This window comes from Pongo pygmaeus, chromosome 16 (genome assembly GCF_028885625.2).
Source record: "Pongo pygmaeus isolate AG05252 chromosome 16, NHGRI_mPonPyg2-v2.0_pri, whole genome shotgun sequence".
NCBI classification, from domain to species: Eukaryota; Metazoa; Chordata; class Mammalia; order Primates; family Hominidae; genus Pongo; species Pongo pygmaeus.
The window spans coordinates 61,197,293-61,211,480 of record NC_072389.2 but is presented as its reverse complement, the minus strand read 5'-3'; the positions used below and the strand labels follow the sequence as shown (position 1 = coordinate 61,211,480).

The 14,188-nt window shown below is 36.5% G+C and overlaps 1 protein-coding gene across 3 annotated transcripts in view; it reads left to right on the top strand.

The window, feature by feature from the left end:
- NEDD4 (NEDD4 E3 ubiquitin protein ligase) overlaps nucleotides 1–14,188 on the top strand; it is a 613,929-nt gene that overhangs the window by 559,792 nt on the left and 39,949 nt on the right. For all 3 annotated transcript variants that reach the window (XM_054451604.2, XM_054451602.2, XM_054451605.2), the window contains 3 exons: nucleotides 8,935–8,985; nucleotides 10,460–10,521; nucleotides 13,235–13,337. In XM_054451604.2, coding sequence (XP_054307579.1) covers nucleotides 13,272–13,337 — 66 coding nt within the window. In that variant the 5' untranslated portion in view covers nucleotides 8,935–8,985; nucleotides 10,460–10,521; nucleotides 13,235–13,271. The remainder of the gene's footprint in view (nucleotides 1–8,934; nucleotides 8,986–10,459; nucleotides 10,522–13,234; nucleotides 13,338–14,188) is intronic.

Genomic DNA, 14,188 nt, shown 5'->3' with positions numbered 1-14,188 from the left:
TTTCACCTGAAACCTGTATGTCTGAGAGTCTCACCTAAGGCCCATGATGTATACTATCTGGTTACTGCTGCTGATTATTCAGGACCTAAGGCTCTTTAGTCAGCAAGTGTCCTAGCCTACTATGGCTGAGCTGGTATCCAGGTTGTAAGACAAAGTCCTCTTTACTCTTCTCAAGCAAAAGGAAGGAGTTTCTTTCAGAGCTGCATGCTGCACTGCCTGGGGTTGGTGTAGGGGTGGCACACGCACTCCCGTGGCCACTCCAACTGGTGTCTCACTAGATCACCTGCCCCCCAAGTCCACTGGCTCCAATCCAAGCCCAGCACAGCACTAGGACTTAACTAGGAATTGCAGTCCTTGTGGCCTAAACTGCCTTTCAAGTTTATTTAGAACCCCAGAGCGCTTTAGCCCACAGTGGTGAGGCTTGCCAGAACTCAAGCTCCAAACATTAGGATGGACAATTCTCTGCCGGCTATGGCTGATCTAAATGCCACCTTCATGGACCATGGCTGAGTTCTGCCTGGTGTTGCTTTCCACTGTGACAATGCAGCACTGAGTTCCAATGCAAAGTCCCACTGTCACTGAGCTCTCCCAACCCTAAGTGCACAGATTCTCCATGCCATACAGCCACTGCCAGGGGATGGAGGGGGTGGGTGTCAGCAATTGAAGACTGTCTTTCCTACCCTCTTCAGTGCCTCTTTCAGTGTTGTGAAGTTAAAACTAGATAACTGTGATTGCTCACCTGATTTTTGGTTCTTATGAAGGTGCTTTTTGTGTGATTTTTAAATTTTGTGTTTCTGCAGGGAGGATGATCAGTGGAGGCTTCTGTTTGGTTATCTTGCTCCACTTCCTATCTAAAAGCTGTTACTTTTAAAAACCAAAATTAGGAAGAGACTTCTGCACGTTGGAACATTTGGTCTTATACCTTCTGTAGCAGTGGTTCTTAATGAGGAATGATCTTGCCACCCAGGGGACATTTGGCAAAGCCAGAAAATGTTTTTGGTTGTTATAACTGGAGGGCGGGTACTACTGACACACAGTGGGCAGAGGCCAGGAATATTGGTAAATATCCTTCAATGCACGAGACAGCCCCCACAACAAAAAAAAATTATCTGGCTCGAATTGTCAGTAGCGCCCAAGCTGAGAAACCCTGTTCTATGCCTGTATTACTCTAGTGACAGTTGATCACAGCTATGTTTTTTAAGCACTACAAGGTCACAAATCATCAAACATACAGATGTTCAGCATATATGTTTAGTCAGGACAAGGCTATTTAATAAGACTAAACCAAAAAAAAGTTGTTGTTTTTTTTTTAATCTGGTTAAGCCTAAACCTAAGTTAACTAGATAATTCAGTTACCCAAAATATTTTATTCCTCAGTCATCCTGGTTGAGATTTACTATTTTTTGTTATATTTTACTTATTTACTTAGAGCTTCTTAAAGATCAGACTTATGAAGTATAACATCTACTTGTGATAAAAACAGGAATAAAGAAACATACTGGCTGGGCACAGTGGCTCATGCCTGTAATCCCAGCACTTTGGGAGGCCGAGGTGGGTGGATTACTGGAGGTCAGGAGTTCAAGACCAGCCTGGCCAACATGGTGAAACCCTGTCTCTACTAAAAATACAAAATTAGGCGGGAGTGGTGGCGTGTGCCTGTAATCCCAGCTATTCAGGAGGCTGAGGCAGGAGAATCACTGGAACCCGGGAGGTGGAGGTTGCAGTGAGCCGAGATCACGCCATTGCACTCCAGCCTGGGCAAAAAGAGTAAAACTCCTTCTCAAAAAAGAAAAAAAGAAAAGAAAAGAAACTTACTGCAATATAGCCTTGAAAACATCATTAAAAGCTAACTTACCCATTTCAAAAATTATCATCAACTCATGTTCTAGAATAGGAGTATGGTGTTAAACTAAGCTAATTTGTTAGGCCTTAGACTCCAACCATACTCCTTTTCTTGGATATACCTGTTTGAAATGTCCACACACTGGTCCAGGGAAAGGGGAGCAGGGGTTTCATTGTATATGCCACTATTTTAAATATATATTAGCTAACATGTATTGAATACTTACTGTGTGCTGGGTATTATGCAAGGCACTTTGTATTCTCTTATTTAATTCTTACCAAACCCTACTAGTAGATACGATTATCCCTCGTCTTCTAGGAAACATCTCTCTCATAGCTGTCTTCCTGCTGCAGTACGCACTGGTTGCTCTCTAGGTGTTACATAACTGTTACTCTGAGACTTCCTTTCCCTGTCTGTCTGAGATTCCTCTATGCTCTCCTATCTTGAATCCCCTGCATCTTCCATATCACGGCACACTCCCTCATTTTGGTGAAGTATATCCTCCATTACCTCCCTGAAAATACCAGTATCTGAAAATGTCTTTATTCTACCATCGTAATTGAAAAAGGTAATTTTTCTGAATGTAGAATTCTACATAAGAAATATCTTTCTCTCTTTATTTTGCAGGAAGTACTCTCTTATCTTTCAGGTTTGTGTATTAGCTACTTTGTTACTCTCCAAGCTTTTAGAATTTCTTTATCTCTGGTGCTCTGAAATGTCACAGTGATGTGCCTTGCAGCAAGTCTTTTTCCCCTTTCATGCACTTTGCCTAATATTCAGTGGGCCTTTTTATTCTTTTTTTTTTTGGAGACAGGGTCTCGCTCTGTCACCCAGACTAGAGTGCAATGGTGCGATCTCGGCTCACTGCAACCTCCACCTCCTGGGTTCAAGCAATTCTCCTGCCTCAGCCTCCTGAGTAGCTGGGATTACAGGCATGTACCACCATGCCCTGCTAATTTTTGTATTTTTAGTAGAGATGGGGTTTCACCACGTAGGTCAGGCTGGTCTTGAACTCCTGACCTCATGATCCGCCAGCCTCGGCCTCCCAAAGTGCTGGGATTGATTACAGGCGTGAGCCACCGTGCCCAGCCAGCCCTTTTATTTTTAATATTCTCTTCCTTGAGTTCAAGCAAAGTTACTTAAAATGCTTTTTTGATAATGTCCTCCCTTTCCTCTTTTCTTTCTGGAATGCCTATTATTTCGATGTTGACTTTTGAATTTTCTCCTGTAATTTCCTTATTTAAAGAATCCTATAGTCTATTGTCTTTTAGTTCTACTTTCTGAGAATTTTTTTAACTCTGTCTTCTAACTCTATCTTGAAGTTTTTATTTGAGTTATATTTTTTATTTCTAAGAGATATTTCTTGTCCTCTGATTGCTTCTTTTTTGCAGCCTCCTATTTTGTTTGACAGGTGGTTCATCTCCTCTTATCTCTGGGAATATTACGGTTTTTCTGAGGTATTTTTCTTGCAATTTGACTTGATTCTTATCCATCAGACTCCTGTCTTTCATTTAGGTCTGTGTGTTTCACGTTATAAACTTTCCCCAAATATTTAGTAGTCCTTAACTGCCCATAATGTATAAGATTCCAATATTTATTGGAAGGGTTTTGTTCATGGGCATCTACTGACTAGTGGACCTCACTTTGGGGTGAGCAGAGAGAATTAGTCATTTTATTGGAAGACTTCCTGGATTTAATATCTTTAAGTCTGTCTCATTGTGTTGCTTAGTTGTTCCAGAGAGGAATTTTCTTTCCTGGGAAGCATATATTTGTCTGCCAGTATTCTAGAAGCCAAGTGAAACAAAGGAGTTGGAGAGGTCCTTACTGTTTGGTATTAGGACTTTCACTCATTCTCTCACTTCTCTCTGCTGTCATCTACTCTTCCAGTCTCCCTTTTTTCTTTCTTTTACAGTTCATGTAAATTAAATCGGACAGCATGTACTCTTTTGTATCTTCTTTTTATAATTAAACTTTTCTGGCCAGGCGCTGTGGCTCACGCCTATAATCCCAGCACTTTGGGAGGCCAAGGCGGGTGGATCACCTGGGGTCAGTAGTTCGAGACTAGCCTGGCCAACATGGTAAAACCTGTCTTTACTAATAATACAAAAAAATTAGCTGGTTGTGGTGGCACATGCCTGTAATCTCAGCTACTTGCGAGGCTGAGGCAGAAGAATCGCTTGAACCAGGGAGGCGGAGGTTGCAGTGAGCCGAGATCCCGCCATTGCACTCCAGCCTGGGCGACAAGAGTGAAACTCCATCTCAAAAAAACAAAACAAACAAACAAACAAAAAAACCACTTTTCTTTGAGATTTATGTATGTTATTTTGTATATCCGTTCATTTCATTTCATTGTTGAGTAATTCTACTAATTGCATATCCCACAGTTTCATTTTTCAAAGGACATTTATTTCCGGTTTAGGCTATTATGAATGAAATTCTATGAACATTCTTGAAGAAGTATTTTAGAGGATATTTGTTTCTATTCTCTTAAGAAAATACAAGGAGCAGAATTTCTTGGTCATATACTGGTATATGTTTAACTTTATAAGAGAGTTTTTGATTGCTCCACATCCTGACCAATATTTGTTTTTGTCAGACTTTTTTTATTTTAGCTTCCAGGGGGTTTGAAGTGGTACTGCATTGTGATTTTAATTTGCATTTCCCCGATGATTAATAGTGATAAGCATATTTTCATATAATATTTACCATTTATTTATCTTCTTGTTTGAAATATCTGTTCAAGTCTTATGCCCATTTTAATTGGGTTGTTTTTCTGTTTATTATTGATTCATATTATTGACTTATAGTGATATTTTATGAATTGATATCTTTATTATTATGAAATGTTTCTTTTTATTTGTGGCAACACTCGTCATCATGAAATCTAATTTGATATTATTATACTTACTGTATACCTGATTTTTTTTCCATACCTTTATTTTCAATTTATCTGTATATTTGAATTCAAAGTTCATCTCTTGAGCCTGAAAGTAATAAGCACCTTGAACCCAGATCTTTATATCTAAATGTGATTCTCCAGTAAAATTTATCAGGGTTCTCTGGAGAAGTGGCTGATTGATTGTAGAGCAGGGATAAGAAGAGTATATGCTGAACCTGAAGCATTTTTGTGGTGCCAAAAAGTAAGGAAGTACACAAAAAATTTGAGAAGATATCAGAAATGCACAAAAACTAACCTGAAATGACTCTCAATGACCATATCTGGGACAATTTGAGTAAAAAAATAAGTAACAATAATGGATTATATCTTATAAGATAATACAAAATAAATATCAATGAGTCTATGATGATATAAATTAGAATGTATAAATGGGAGGAAGGGGAAAATTCTTTACTTAAGCAGAATAATAATTAATTAATATAAAAAGAATAATGGAAATGGTAGAAATAGAAAGTCAACATTTGGCAAGCACCACAGTAATAATTGTTGCAGGCAAGAATCATCAATGGATGCTAAAGTTTGTGAGAAAAAGTTTGATGAGAAATGGGCTATTTACGTAACCTCAAAGGCTTTTCCCACAAGATACTGTTAATTACAAAGGGGAAAATATTGAGAAACATGGAAGGCAGCACCTTAACCAAATGATTGAAGTTAATACCATTAGTAATGCAACAAATCAGTATCATGTGCCTCCTGATATGATGCACTGAGAAGGGCACAAGCATCACCTTTATGGTATTCTTGCAAAAAATGCATAATTTAAATTCAACCATGAAGAAATATTAGAAGGATGTTCTATAACTAGTCAGTACTGCTCAAAAATGTCAAGATTATGAAAGACAAAGAAAGACTAAGGTACTTTCCAGATTTAAAAAAATTAAATAGACAGGACTACTAAATGCAATATATGAATCTGAATTGGACCCTGGACTAAAATTAGGCAGACAGTTGGTGAATTTTGAGTCAAGTCTGTAGAGTAGTTAATAATATTTCTGGTTTTGATCATCATAATATTGTTATTTAAGATGTTAACATTTGGTGGATCTGGGTGAAAAGTATATGAGGATTCTCTCGCAGTATTTTTGCAATTTTTTAAAATCTGAAATTCTTTTAAAATGAGAAGTTGGCTGGGCACAGTGGCTCACACCTGTAATGCCAGCACTTTGAAACACCAAGGCAGGAGACTCCTTGAGCCCAGGAGTTTGAGACCATCCTGCATAAGATGGCAAGACTCCATCTCTTTAAAAAAAAAAGAAAAAAGAAAAAAAAAAGTGAAAAAAAAGAAAAATATTTAATAAAATATTTTTAAACAATAATGATAGATGTCTTTTATAGGCAACATATGGTTAGGTTTTGCATTTTTATTCAGCTTGACAATCTCTGTCTTTAATTGGACTAGTTTGTCATAATTTATATGGCTGGATTTAGCTCTCAGAATGTGCAGTTTATTTCTGTTCATCTCATCTGTTTCTTTGTTTCTCTTTTCCTGCCTTATTTTGGGTTAGTCAGATATTTGCAATATTCCATTTTAACTCTTCTCTGTGCTTTTTAGCTCTGCAGTCAATTAATGATTAACTTATATCAATCATACAACTTTATATAAAATATAAGTCTTGCAACAATATAGATTTGATTATTCCACCTATCTTGTGCACAATGTTGTCATTTTTATTACATCTACATATATTTTAAACCCATAGTATAGCGATACAATTTTTTTTTTGTATACAACAATTTGTTCTTTAAAAGATTGAGAAGGTACCTAAGAAAAAAAAAAACACTTTACCCACATATTTACCATTTTCTAGTGCTCTTTATTACTCTCTTTAGATCTGAATTTCTCTCTGGTGCCACTTATCCTCAGCCTGAAGAACTTCCTGTAGCATATTCTGTAGTGCCAACAATTTGTCTGCTGATGACAAATTATCTCAACTTTATCCAAAAGTATCTTTATTTTCCTTCCCTTTTTTATGGATAGTTTTTGCTAGATACAGAATTCTTGGTACATTTTCCATTTCAGCACTTATAGATATCATTCAGTTGTCTTCCGGCTTCCATTGTTTTTGACGAGAAGTCAACCATTATTTGTATTCTTATTCTCCTGTGTGTAATGTATTATTTTTATTAGGCTGCTTTCAAGATTTTCTGTTTATCTTTTGTTTTCAGCATTTAATAATGATGCACCTACCCATGTTTTCTTTATATTTATCCTGCTTCAGTTCACTGACTTTATTGACTGTCTCAGCTTGTGTTTTTCTAAATGTGTGAATATTTTGGCTGTTTTTTTCCCCAAATATTTTTCTGCCCTATTACCCATCCCCTTTTATGGAACTCCAGTTACACATATGTCAGACTGCTTGAAATTTTTCCACAAGTTCCCTTTATTTTTCATATTAGATAAATTCTGTCTCTGTATCTTCAAGTTCATGATACTTTTCTCCAGTCATCTTCAATCGTCTTTTAAAACCATCTATTGAATTTTTTTATTTCATGTATTATATTTTTCAGTTCTAAAATGTACATCTGGCCGGCCGTGGTGGCTAACACCTGTAATCCCAGCACTTTGGGAGGCTGAGGCAGGCGGATCACCTGAGGTCAGGAGTTTGAGACCAGACTGGTCAACATGGTGAAACCCTGTCTCTACTAAAAATACAAAAATCAGCCAGGCGTGATGGTGCATGGTGCATGCCTGTAATCCCAGCTACCTGGGTGGCTAAGACAAGAGAATCACTTGAACCCAGGAGGTAGAGGTTGCAGTTAGCTGTGATTGCACCACTGCACTCCAGCTGGGGTGACAGAGCAAGACTCTGTCTCAAAAATAAAATAAAATAAAATAAAATGTGCATTTGATTCATTTTTAGTTTCCCCTTCACTGCTGAGGTTCCCCATCTTTTCATTCATTATGACCTTATTTTTCTTTTAAGTCCTTTGAACATCTTTATAATAGCTGCTTTATTTTCCTTGTCTGCTTATTCCATGATCTGCGTCATCTTGTGGCTGGTTTCTGTTAATTACTTTTTCTCTTCATACTGGGTTTTTTTTTTATTTCTTTGCATGTCTAGTAATTTTTTTTATTGTGGGCTGGACAATGAATATATAGTAACTAATAGAGACAGTGAATTTTATTATATTTCCCTGAGGAGTGTTTTCTTTCTTTTTTCTTTTTGAGACGGAGTCTTACTCCGTCACCCAAGCTGGAGTGCAGTGGCATGGTCCTGGCTCACTGCAACCTCTGCCTTCTGGGTTTAAGCCACTCTCCTGCCTCAGCCTCCCAAGTAGCTGGGATTACAGGCATGTGCCACCACACCTGGCTAATTTTTGTATTTTTCGTAGAGATGAGGTTTCACCATGTTGGTCAGGCTGGTCTCTAACTCCTGACCTCAGGTGATCTGCCCACCTCGGCCTCCCAAAGTGCTGGGATTACAGGTGTGAGCCTCTATGCCCAGTGTTGATTTTTGTTCTAGCAAGTTAACATAGCTGAACTCCAAATTCTGCTTCCCTTTTGGTGAACATCAGCTGAAATCAGTGATGAGCCCTCTCAGTCTTCCAGCTGTTGACTTTCACTTTTTCAGTTCAGGGTAAAACTAGGGATTTAGGTAAGAGTTTATATATAGATTTGGAAGAACTCTGGTGGCTTCTTTTTTTCTGGGATTTTTCTCCTCTTTTTCTAGATATGCTGTCAACCCCAAACTAGGCCTTCTGACTCCTCAAGCCAGTAATAGTGCGGATTTCAGCTTAAGTTATAGGCTCTCTGCATTATGTGGACTGTGGAATACTACTAGAGGAAAAGCCATATAAATACTGAATCTTACCTAGTGTAGTTCCTTCTTTGAAGGATTGACGTCCCTCCAGTTTCTGCTTGTTTTGGGTCATTCTGTTGTACTTTCAAATAGCTCTTTTAGTATTTTGTCACAGAATATAATTGTTATCTGCAGAAGGATTAATCTAATATATGCTACTCTTCCATTACCAGAAGTTGTACCACATTACTTTTTATTTTCCATTGATGCTGCATAGGACTGAATAAAAAAAAAAATTCTACATTTTCTGTGAATGGTGGCACTATCTCATTAAACTCTTCTAAAGGAATTGAGCATATTACTAATTATATTTTTTCTATTTTCTCTTACAGACAAGAGATGATTTCCTAGGTCAAGTGGATGTTCCACTTTATCCATTACCGGTTGGTATAGGTGTCCATGATTTTCCTTTTGTGCTTATTTTTTAAATTTAATAAATACTTACATATATATAATATAGTTAATGTAAATAATTGATTTATCAAATGTATACTACTTTTATTTATTGAGCATACTGTTTTCCAAAAACTCATTTCAATTTTCCATTTCCATTTTCTCTTTAAGATTTCCATACATGAACCCCAGTGAGAAATAGAGAATTTCTGATGTTTGTTGGCATTGTGAAAACATTGTGCAAAAAAGATTAGTTTGAAAATATTGTGCTGAATAACTAGAATGAGGAGTGCCTAAGCTCACAGAAGAAAACTAAGAGTTTACGACAATGGAAACATAAAACACTGAGAATCAGGACTAAGAATATAGCAAGGAGAAAAACAGATTCAGGACACATTGCAAAATAGAACATTATTGAATCACATATCTGACATGGAGGCTTAAGAAAATAAGCAAGAAGTAAAGATAATGCAAGTTGAACTTGGAAGATAAGAGTGGCATCTCATGTAGAAAAGGGAGGAAGAAAAGCCATTTTGTTTTGAAAAGCAAAAAATTTATTTTTGGACAAACAGAGTTTTGATAGGAAACAAAATGAAAGTTTAAAGTGGACTGCTGACAGAGAGATAAAAATCAGCTATGTAGGGAAAAGGGACTGGAAGGATTGAGTGTTATCACTGTCCAGATAACAGCAGAATCTCTGAGAATAATGGGCTTTCCTGATAAAAGAGAGAAGAATGGAGGGCCAGCCATTGACCCTCAGTCAACGTGAGTGGATCAGAAAAGAAAGAGAAGACAGACAAGGGGAAACAGGAAAACAACCAAGTAAAATAATGTCATGAGAATTTAAGAAAAGAGTTTCAAGGCAGACTGGGTAGTTAACAATGCAAAACATCAGAGAAGGATAATAAAAACTAACAACTGCTGAATTTTAAAGAAAGAGAAAAAATACTTCTTTTTCAGTCTTGTGAAGTTATATTAATTAGCTCTCCACAGTCTTTCCAGAGCATAATCTTTTTTTTTTTTTAAACATAGTGCAGGACCATAAGCTTTCAGTAATATATTTAATCCAGTCTTACTTTCCAGGCTGTTGACTTTTTTGATCTCCTAGAATTATCTCCATGCTGTAACCAAGCCAGCCTGCAGACATGTGCATAGTCCATGTTCTTTGGGATGTCAACATACTAACCACTCTATACTGTTTTTCTGCTTATTCTCTTCTGCCCTCCCTTTGGCTCCACAGCCCACCTGCTCAGCTGGTTTTCGTTTGAGTTGTGATGTCGGCTGCAATTCCTCTTGGGCAGGAAAGTGAAAGCACTGTCAAGTTAGCATTTGATAAACTAAAGCTACTTTTTTTTCTCACTTCCAACTTAAATTATGCCTTAGGTGATAGTTCATGAGTATTCTTGAAAAGTACATGCTTTTGGTGTTATAGATATATTTTGAAAACCCACTATTTTATTCTAGACAGAAAATCCAAGATTGGAGAGACCATATACATTTAAGGATTTTGTTCTTCACCCAAGAAGGTCAGTAAATATAAAATAATAGCATATTAAATTTTTTATCTCTTCATTACACCTTATAGTAGCCTTATTAGAAATTCAGGGTTTAAACCTCTGTAAAAAAGCTACTTCTAAATATTATTATTATTATTATTTTAAAAGCTTCATTGCTATTTCTGATTAAAAGTACTGTATGCACATTGCAGAACATTCTGAAAATACAGAAAGTGATCACAGCCCTTTGGGAAAGATTCGTTCTCCTAATACTTATCAGACTAGAAGGCTATTTATGTCATATTGTCATACTATGCTTTAAAAAATCACAAACATGAATTCATCTAAAACCATTATCCAACTCGACGTGCACAAAGCCAATTTCAGAAAAACCTAACTATATTTTGCATACTTTAAAAAGTATTTCAGAACACTCAAATATTTAGAGAAAATAACATAAGACTAGAATTTAAAACCCAAATAGCATGCTTATAATTCCATTTTCCCAAACAAAGTTACTTGATGTTTATCAAAAAAATTTAAATTTAAGCTGTAACTAAAACTCCTTTTGATCTTCTATACCTCATTGACAAGTAAAATCTAGTGAAAACATATGTGTGGATTTACTGTCAAAAAGGTCAAACTAAAGCAGAGAAAGGACATCTGTGAAAGCAACAGTATTTGTCTTGTTTCTTAAACTATAAAATGCATTTGAAAATGTACTATTGGAACTTAGTAAAATTTTTCACTTAAAAATGATTTTTTAAATTACTGTTTGTAATATAAATATTAAAACAAAATGAAAAGGAGTGCTCACTGACTGTTAATATTTACTCTTTATAAAGGAAGTCACATTTAATTTCTGTAGATGTCTGGAATGTAAATCTCTTTTAGTCTTTTAATTTTAGACTGATTGTGACATCTGCATATCAAGAATAACTAAATTGTTTTTTCTTATTTGATTGTCCTAGCAGCCTGCTTTTCAATTTGTCACATGCTTTCTAGTGTCTTTATCTTTAAAAAATACAATTTGCTTCTTCTGTCTGCAATGAATATTATTGCAAGTGTAGAAAGAACTTTATTCAGATAGAAAATGTACTACATTCCTAAATTTGTTTGAGCCTCATTAAGTCAAAACCTTGAGGCTTCTTTTCCAATTGAAAAGACATGAAACATACAATTGTAGAGAAACTTTTCAACAAAACATTATCTGAGCACATTTTCTGTATCCATCTTTTATAGCCACAAGTCAGAATGTTCACATCTCCTTCAGTATGGAGACACAAGCCACATTAGCGGCCTTGGAAATAAGCATCGGGATTTCACTGACTACTCAGGAAAGGATACACTAAATTTGCCAAATCCATGAGAACCATACAGAGAAGAGCTAAAAAGATTAGGGGAGGCTTGGGAGTGGGGGTAGGTAATCTCTTGAAGACAGAAGAAAAGGATTAGGACTCTTGTCTAGAAAGACAAAGGGTAATTGCTACATATCTGCTATCTGTAAAAAATCATCCCCAAAAAATCTATATAGACAGCTGAGACAAGTAAGGATTTCTTAAGTAAATCATAGGATACTAGAATTGATGAGGACAATAGAATTAAGCCTTAAATTAGAACCTTATGAAAGCATTATAATCGTAGCACTTTGGGAGGCTGAGGTGGGTGGATTGTTTGAGCCCAGGAATTCCAGACCAGCCTGGGCAACATGGCAAAACCCCGTCTCTACAAAAAAATACAAAAATTAACTGGGCATGGTGGTGTGTACCTGTAGTCCCCGTTATTTAGGAGGCTAAGGTGTGAAGATCACCTGAGCCTGGGAGGTCAAGGCTGCAGTGAATCGTAACTGAGCCACTGTGCTCCAGCCTGGGCGACAGAGGGAGATGCTGTCTCAAAACAAAAAAAAAAAAAAAAAAAGAAGAAGAAGAAAAAAAAAAAAAGCAGCAGCAGCTTATGAAAGACAGGTTTTCAAAAGATTTACAATATTACTACAGCAGGCAGCAGCCTTTAGCTTAGACAACTAATTATTCAAAGAGGTGATACAATATAAAAATAGATTAGGTAAATTAATGGTGTGACAGTTTCAAACAGCTGCCAAAGAGATGTAGCAGGTTTCAGACACTGATCAGGCCTTGCCCTCTACTCTTCTGTCATCCAAAAAAATATGGCCAGATTCGTATCCCTAAAGCACATCTCTGAGGATACCTTTCTCTATCCCCCAAATTCTCAGTGATTTACCAAAATATGAAAAATAGTCTGAAGTTGTCTGATTTTGCATGACCTCTGGACCATCCCAATCTCCTGTCGTCCCCTTTACATGTCCTGTAATCTAGCCAAACTGAACTACTGCAATTTACTTAATTGCACCCCAAATTTCCCATCTGTTTCCTGGATCTTGCCCTCTTCTCCACTCATATGCCTTTTCCTCTACTGCCACAGGTAAGAATCCTCCCCAATCTTCTAACCCCAACTCAAAGGCCAGCTTCTCTTTGACATTGTCTCTGATCGTTCACTTAAACTTCCTTAGCATCTTCTTTGTGTCATAACAGTTATTTATTTATTTATATATGTTTCCCTTTTCTCTACCTTCTATTCCTTTCCCTAGATATCTTCTGCCCTGGAACTTGTCTTTGAACCTCCCTTTGTAGACCCCCTGGTACCTAGTGGGTGTTCATTAAACTCTTATTAATCGAATACTTTTCTCCCTGGTGTTAAAGTTTTATGAATATTTTTTTTTCTACAGTCACAAATCAAGAGTTAAAGGTTATCTGAGACTAAAAATGACTTATTTACCTAAAACCAGTGGCTCAGAAGACGATAATGCAGAACAGGCTGAGGAATTAGAGGTGAGATTTTATAAATATTTGGTTAAACTAAAAAAAATTTTAATTTCTTATTTTACTGTACTCTGAAGAACAATAACTATTGAATGAAGTTAACATGTGCAATAAAGATTATTTACTTGGACGTTTATTTCACCGAAGCATTCATTAATAGTCTTTCCTCTAAGGATATTTCTGTAGAAGGAATGGCCATTATTGATGGCCTTCTTAAAGGTTAAGGAGTAGAGAATAGAATATAAATCTAGTTTTTCAAAGTTTTCTAAAACTGTATATTCTCCATTAAAGTAAGAACACAATTTAGTATTTTGAAGTTAAATATATGGACATTTTGAGGAGACTCCACTGATTAGGAACTCTTTTATGAAATTTAAGTCCTGTTAATATTCTTATTATGGTGGGAGGGCTCATAGGAAAGGAGGGGAATTAGGGAGCAAGGAAAATTTAAGTGATCTAATAAAGAGCCTTCTGTATGTAGGGCAAGTAGAATTTAACAATTTTCATGGATGACAGAATGAGAGGAAAGTCCAAGTCAAGATTTGTGTAGAGTTACGTGCATCTGGAGTAAGCAAGTAGAAGGCAGAAAGTATGTATTTGGAATAGAATTGGATAGGGTTTGGAGACTGGAATCCTAGTTGCACACTCTATCTAGCCAGACTTGTGTGAGTCATTGAACTTTTCCGAACCTCAGGATCTTATTTGCAGAGTGACAGGATGGCATCAGATGACCTCGAGGGTTTCTTCCAGCAAAAAAATTTATGATTTGGAAAGGGGTCAAAAAAACACCTGCTCCTTGAGGTTCCCTTTGAAAGCACATTATCATCAAAAAGAAGTATCATTTATTCAGTAGCTGTGTT